This window comes from Amphibalanus amphitrite, unplaced genomic scaffold (assembly GCF_019059575.1).
Source record: "Amphibalanus amphitrite isolate SeventyFive unplaced genomic scaffold, NRLGWU_Aamphi_draft 001083F_arrow, whole genome shotgun sequence".
Taxonomy (NCBI): domain Eukaryota; kingdom Metazoa; phylum Arthropoda; class Thecostraca; order Balanomorpha; family Balanidae; genus Amphibalanus; species Amphibalanus amphitrite.
Window position 1 is genome coordinate 1 of NW_024882577.1, and position 7,247 is coordinate 7,247.

At 46.0% G+C, this 7,247-nt stretch overlaps 1 protein-coding gene across 2 annotated transcripts; it reads left to right on the plus strand.

Moving 5' to 3' along the window:
- Window positions 1-103: 103 nt before the first annotated feature.
- Window positions 104-6,562, plus strand: LOC122369911 (sodium- and chloride-dependent glycine transporter 2-like). Of its 2 annotated transcripts, XM_043345055.1 has the most exons (5): window positions 1,861-2,411; window positions 3,570-3,698; window positions 3,986-4,085; window positions 4,306-4,574; window positions 4,790-6,562. In XM_043345055.1, the coding sequence occupies exons 2-5, from the start codon at window positions 3,576-3,578 to the stop codon at window positions 4,997-4,999; spliced, it is 702 nt and encodes a 233-aa protein (XP_043200990.1). In that variant the 5' UTR covers window positions 1,861-2,411; window positions 3,570-3,575; the 3' UTR covers window positions 5,000-6,562. The 2 variants fall into 2 exon arrangements, with proteins under 2 accessions (XP_043200989.1, XP_043200990.1); XM_043345054.1 differs by having other exon boundaries at window positions 104-3,698.
- The last annotated feature ends 685 nt before the right edge of the window (window positions 6,563-7,247 follow it).

A 7,247-nucleotide genomic window follows, 5' to 3' on the forward strand; every position in this document is an offset into this window, starting at 1 on the left:
CGGAGTCCGCCACGCCCGTCATCAGCCCCGCAGCGCGCGCCGGTCTGTCAGCTCAGCCGGTGGCGCCGCGCCGGAGCCGTGGACCGACGCCGCCGGGCGGGGAGCGCCGCGACGGACCTGCCGCCTGCCCGGCACCCCGCACCTAAGGAGGCGTTCACACCGCCCGCGGCGACCCAAACGGCATCTCTCACCTCTCACCCCGCCACTAAATGAAACAAAACTTCAGTCACCGTTAGATCAGCTGACCTGGATTCGGTCGTATTTGGATAGGTTGACTCGTTACTTGAAATCCTCTAAGACGGGTTTGGTCTGCAAGACTGGGCACAATTCAATAACAATGATGAATGTCTCTTGGCGATCGTTGTTGTCGGTGTGAACGCTGCATTAGTCCTTGCCCCTCACCCACCCTGACCCTTACCCACCTCACACCAGCAGTGTTCTGCTGGCTGCAACAAAGTAACATATTTGTCCTGAATGGAAAGTACGAGGCGAAGACGGACTTTGGAATCAAAATTTCATTGTTATGATTTTCTTTAATTATAATTTTCTTTACTCTTGGGGTTTATAAATTTCTTGCAGGGGTAATATGTTCATTTGATTTTTTCCCAACAAAACATGTTGAGAATTTGTATTTTGATTACTGTATGCTGTCATGCACAAGACACATTTCATAAGGAATAACATCTTGTTTTTACGTTAAAACTCAATGTTTCGCAAAGAAAGATGTCTCAAGTGCTAAAGCACAATGACAAAAAGGGATACATTTTATAGGATAAGCAACATGCATTTGCTACAAAAACTGGGATATCTGCAAAGCTCAGATAATTTTAAAATGCTCTGCATAATGAGGGGATTCAAATATAATTTCGAGGTATTGAAAATACACATTGCTTCGGAGACGTACACTAACACACGACATACCAATGTTAACTGCCATGGAACTTGGAACGACCATTTACCAGTGCTCAACTGTTTTTTTCAGGTGGGCACCTCGCCACCTTGTTTGTGCTTTGCTGTGCTGTGTTGCTGTGATGTATGTGTGCGACGCTGGTTTCGGATAATAAATCGTTTGCTGCGGGGCCAATGTTTGGTCTACCTCCTCCATTTCTGGGTATTTCATAGAGCCTGTTCAGGAAATGTGATGGAGAAAAGATTATCTAGCTCAGGTCATCGGCATTCACATATTCACATTCATTCACATTTTGTTCATTTGACATGGCCTATAAATAGATACAGACGCATGATCGGAGCTAGCAATCTTATCTCTACAGTATTGTTATCTTATAAATGATGTAATCGACAATACCTGTAAGGAGGCACGAGAAGCCTTGGGGGATGTATCAACCAGTCATTTTTCTCCACTTCTAGATATTGTCAAAATGTTGGCTTCAGCTTTTATTAAAACCTCACCTACTAATCATCGAATTAGCCCCTTGTTGGTTTTTGTTTCAAGCAACAAACTAACCTCAAACGTTTCCAAACATTGCACTGTCCTGGAGTGGCAAGAAAAGTCTGCGAAGGTACATTTCCAGTGGCAGCTCTGCAGCAAAAGCGTTTGTGTTTGTGTACATTGTAAACTACACACGAAGCATCTGAACGGAACTAAAACGGCCAACAGCTGTCTGAGAATGCTCAGCCGGACCGACATCATGATTAAAAATTCCAACTGTGGAAGTATTGTGCCATTAAATTTTGGGAACTTTTCCACATAGCATACGCCAGCAGTTCAGTCAAAAAGCACAAAATTTTCTATTTCGTTAGCAATTGAAGCACCTCGGTTTCCTTTTCAACGCCAAGACAGAGCACTGATACGGCACAATAGTCCCAGCAAACTTGCTATATTGTATTTGCTATATTATATTAGGTATAATTAAATGTAAATATTCTTGAGTAAAAAAGGAAACAAGAATGTATCAGAGCTGTCTTGTTCATTTCTTTCTAATGGATAAGCTATCAGTGACCCCGAAAGCTGGGAATCGCACCTTCCTAAACGGGCGATAGTGTCTTGCAGCACAGCATGCGGCAGGCGGTGCGTCTCAGAGTCATCTAGTGGCGAGATTACAAACTGCCGGTGCTCTGCGGCGCAGTATGCATCAGGCGCTTTATCCTAGAGACCTCTAGTGGCGTAACCTCAAACTATCGATGCTCTGCGGCGCAGCATGTGTCAGGCGGTGAGGCGTCTCGGACGGCTATTGGTCGCGGGAGGCGCGGGGGACGGCGCCGGCCACTGCCCGCTGCCTGCCGGCCAGGTCAGGTCGGGTCGAGTGGCCGGCGCCGCGTCGCCCGGTCTTGCCAGCTGGTCAGCGCCAGTGTATCTCTCTCTTTCCCGTCAGCCAGGTCGTCACAGCAGGTGCGCGAGGGTGGCGTGACGGGGCCCGGCCGGCGGCTGGCACGAAGGACGTCCGCCATAGGTCTAGTTGATCGTTCCCCTCGTACATATAAACATCCCCATATTCCACATCTCTGCTGTTCACCCAGTCACTACGGCGCACTCAGTCATGGCCGCATATGAGTGTCGCTCGCGTCTCTAGTGTGTGAGTGGCGGCGGGCGCGGCGCGAAACGGATCGTCCGCCCCACGCCACTGCAGCTCTAGTGTTATTATTATCGAACCATAAAAATTGTTCGGTTATACGGTCTAAAAAAATGAAGTACTTTTATATTAACAACTCGGGCTGTGACTATGGTCAGGGATGGATGCCTGTTCGCGCCGCGCCAATCATAACTGCTAAGGCTTTCTGATGCGACCGCTCAAATCCTTAGATTAGAACACTTGGCATTTTTTGATAGAAACGTTACAGCACAGCGGTAGTAATAAAAAGGACAATTGCTTCAAAACTCGCAATTTTTCTTTTGAAATTGACGACAAATGGAACCTTAAATGCAAAAAAATAACGCTTAAAAATTAGTCAAAACATTTGTTTCTATTATGATCGTGATACTGGTTTTATTTGTTTTTTTTCGGGCGCAGCAGAAAGCCTTGGTATTCATCTTATTGCAGTTTGTTGTGCATCGACTGATGGCAAATGATCTCTGGTATACTAACCCAAAATATCTGGACTGTCATTTTGATTGACTTTGAGTTCCCAGCTGGCTATCCACTTCTACGCCTTTTCTCATCAAGTCCAAAACATGTTGACGGGTCCAAGTCTTTTGGGTGTTGTGTCCCAGAGTGCATGAGTTTGCCCCTACATAATGTCGTATGATTGAAAAGTATGCCAGCGTACTTCCCCTCAAAATTCATTGCTTTCCAAAAGTTAATCTTTCTAACTCGAGGCTCAGGCGTTGCGACCTTTAAGTGACAATAGTTTGTCGCGCCTAGTTCGCCGTTTGGAGTGCGTCTCACTTCACTGTGCCGTTTCATGAGAGAACATATATCCTGTTTGGTGCCCAATCGCTGCTCACCGCGGCTTTGCACAGATCACTTGCGCTTGCAAAGTTGCTGAAAAGCCAGTACCGATGCACCACTACAACCGTGCGGTTGGCTTTACTTTCCCTTAGTCTGTCTCTGAACTAGCCCGTGTGCTCGTATTTATTTATCGGGGTACTGACGGAGTTTATGTGTTCTCAGTTCGGCATGTTCGAATGCCTGATCTCGGCGTTTGTAGACGAGTTCCCGTGGCTGAGACCTAAGAAGATCCTCTTCACAGCAATGATGTGCTGCATCCTCTTCTTGCTGGGCATCCCGTGCGTGACCAACGTAAGTACCACAGCTGCTGTTTTGATTCCAATCTTATTTCCAAGCCTAGTATCACGCAAGTCGAAAACACATTCGAGCCCGAGTGCTCACTTGAACCGGCCCATAACACTTCGTTGATTATTTGAGAAGCTTTAGTTGCCTGTAGTTTACTGAATCGCAATTTTGTCTGCGACACATCTCTATTAGACGTTGAAATGCGTCTCATTCCAGTAATTATCATGTCTTATAACCACCGTTAGTTACTGCCTGCACCTTCACATCTACGACGTCCCCGCGTCCTTCCCCAGGGCGGAGTGTACGTGCTGCAGCTGATGGATTGGTACTCGGCCGCCTTCTCCCTGATGATCGTCTCACTCCTCGAGTGTGTCGTCATCGCATGGGTCTACGGTACGCTTTCTCAATAAATGAGTGGCCTCGAAATGTATTATATCTAAAAGATGTAATGCCTTACAAGAACGTAATCCATCTAGCAATGCAGCCATCCTTTTTGGCTTTTTTGATACAAGTTGTTCGTGTTTTGTGTTGAAATAACAAAAAGTGTTTCGCCTCAACAATATTTCGGCTGTATAATGTATATGAATAACTGGATTACTGTCTCATCCCGCAGGAGAGGAGCGTTTCTCGCTGGACATTGAGATGATGGTCGGCCACAAGCCGCACAAGTGGTTCCGCATCTGCTGGAAGTACATCTCTCCGATGGTGATCTGTTTCATCCTGCTCTTCACCTTCATCAACCACGAGCCGGTGACCTATAACGGCGTCGAGTACCCGGGCTGGGCTATCGTCATCGGCTGGCTGATGGCGCTCGTATCCATCGCCGCCATCCCCACCGTCGGAACCGTGATGATGATGAAGAAGCAGGGCACATTCAAGGAGGTGAGGCACATTCGGAACGAGCGTTACGATATTTTGATAATATAAGTCAAGGAAAATGGAGTTTTTAGACGGGGAAATCTTAGGCCGTAATGAATTAAGGTGAGATTTTCGCCAAAATCAGGCTCTTGAAACGAGAATCTCTAAAAATGTGCTGCTAAAATTACCAACCGACTTTGACAGCTGACCAACCTAACGTCATTTTTCTCTCTCTCCAGCGGCTGTTGCAGTGCCTGCGGCCTGACCCGCTGTGGGGCCCTATCAAACAGGAGAACCGCGTCCTCTACAGAAAGTCGCTCGAGAAGCACGCGTCGCGCTTCAAGCAGCTGCACGTATCCGGTGTGGACCGGATACCCAGCGGCGCCAGCCTGAGCAGCGCCGGCAACGAGATCGAGTGTCTGAACACTGACGGCGACCTGCACGTGTAACCCGCCGCCGTATCGCGGACCAATCGACAGACGTCTAACTGACGCGCTAGGGGAGGGAGGGGAGCTGTGGACGCGCTAGGGGAGGGAGGGAGGGAGGGAGGGGTGGGAGCTGTGGAGAGGCCGCGTGGACAGGGTGTGGGGGCGACTCCCACTGAGCGCTCTTTCTACTGTGCTGTGCTCTCGGAGCGCGGCGCATCTCGTGTTCCGCGCAGTGTGTGTCTGTATGCGTGTCTGCGAACATACATCTGTGTGTGAGGACTGGCTGACAGGACAGTCGTGTGGGTGATGGGTGAGTGTGTTCGCTGTATATGACAACGGTCGTCAGGTGAGGCTGGGGGGTGGCAGAAGAGTAGCTCCAAGCCATTATTACGTGTTATGACAGTATAGCCTAGAAGCAGGGACCTTCTATGACAGGCTCCTTTGTAGGCAATAGAGGCCAAACCGAGTTTCTGTTGGGAACTACTCACTGCTGGTCGGATATTTTTCACGGCACAGATCTTTGACTTCCGGTATCTTGCAATGCAAAATGTCCGTTTATGTTGCTGTCCCGCCTGCTTTTCTGTAGATTTTTTTTTTTTTGTTAAGTAACGCCTTGTCATATGTTGGCCCTGCTGGTATGACTGGGATTAATTGTTTTGTACCCGATGTGAATTGCTTTAAGTAGACTATCGTATTTGAAATGTTTGGTGGAATCGCATGCCTTGGTGAGAAGTTATCAGACTCTGAAATGTTTAAGCCACAAATTGCTTATATCATCTTGTCGCGTTGGTGTTTTTGAGTTCAGAAGTAGCCACTTAACTATGTTTTAACAGAAACTGATGCTAATATTTATGATTGGTCATTTCACGAGTCGTGACCTGTCTTAAATGCCTTTGTTTGCTTTACGTAAAGCATCGTGCCAAATAAAAAAATGCGCATGCTTTGCCTTTTCGACTATAAAAGATCTCTCGACGCAGTCTGATATTGTGGCATTGATAAGTGTACTTTATAGCTGGTTGTGTAGTGTTTCGAAGCAATATGCCCTGCTGAGTTGATAAGAGATGTCTCGGTTTCCGTACTTAAACAGAGTATAGCAGCTTTTGGTGTAGAACTACAAATGCATGCCAGCTTTACCTGCGATAGATCAGTCCTTCATTTGCGCGGAGACAAACAGACAAACCCAATACCAGTAGCTTTTTCCAAAGGACCTGAAACATTAACTGTCACAAGCTGCATTGAACCACTTGAACTTATTAATTTGATCATTAATTTGATTTATGATCATATTATTCAGCTTATAATGATCCCATTTGTTAGGTGTAATCCACAACGCTGATCATCCGCGCTTCGATGTATGGTACTGAGCTCACAGAAGATAAGTAGATAAAGCTGAACTGCTTTTTCGAAATTATTTCTGCCCTTTTGTTCTCTATCTGATCAATGCTTGCCAAAATCCAGGGCATTCAATCGCATGCTGCATCTGCGTTGCCAGCCGTTTATGTACACCCGGAATGAATGTGATGATTGTCATTGCCATTTGTCAGCTGCACAATGCACAATGTCAATGAAATATATGAGTGAAACGTAGAATGAGTTCCGTTTCAACTGGCCTGAGAGGGTACCGAGTTGTGTTTTATTGGATTCTCATCGGAGCTATGTGTTTATGATTTGTTGGATATGCTAAACATAAATATGTATGTAATAGTATGGACGACGAAAGTGGTAGCTTTGTAAAATGCTATCAATTAGGAGAAAGGTATATCTGTATCTATGAAAGGTCTGTCTATTGGCCCGAATACGTCCACGTGCATAATTGCCAACCGGTGACTGTAAATTAATTAGGCAAGCTATAAAATACAATTACGATTCGATTTCTAGCCAGTTTAAATGTTCTAACCAGACACCAGTAACCAATAATTGCGACATAAGTATGTACCTATGGCTGCTAGAGAAAATGCGTGAATGCATATTAGAAGCTCCGATACATCATGCTCCTGTGCATAGACCGAAACGTATCGTTTAAGCAAAGTTTTGATGTCATTTTCTAATCACCTTTATGCGTGATTGCTGCTTACTACAGTTATGCTTTGTGATTAATTATAAGTGATTATGCAGATTATTATGCATAAGCATATGCTTACACGCCCACTGTCCTGCAGCATTATGTACTGGACAAAAGTTCAATAAAACATTTACCTTGATTTTTTAACTCCATAAGATGCTTTGAAGCCCGCTTGCCGATGCTCTACTGAATTCACCTATTTTCGGT

What these genes read in the sequence shown, in the direction of transcription:
- LOC122369911 (XM_043345054.1), top strand. Translation starts at nt 3,558, where the DNA reads ATGTGTTCTCAGTTCGGCATGTTCGAATGCCTGATCTCGGCGTTTGTA. An exon ending in CGTCATCGCATGGGTCTACG is followed by an intron (nt 4,086 to 4,305) that starts GTACGCTTTCTC and finishes CTCATCCCGCAG; the next exon opens with GAGAGGAGCGTTTCTCGCTG. An exon ending in AGCAGGGCACATTCAAGGAG is followed by an intron (nt 4,575 to 4,789) that starts GTGAGGCACATT and finishes CTCTCTCTCCAG; the next exon opens with CGGCTGTTGCAGTGCCTGCG.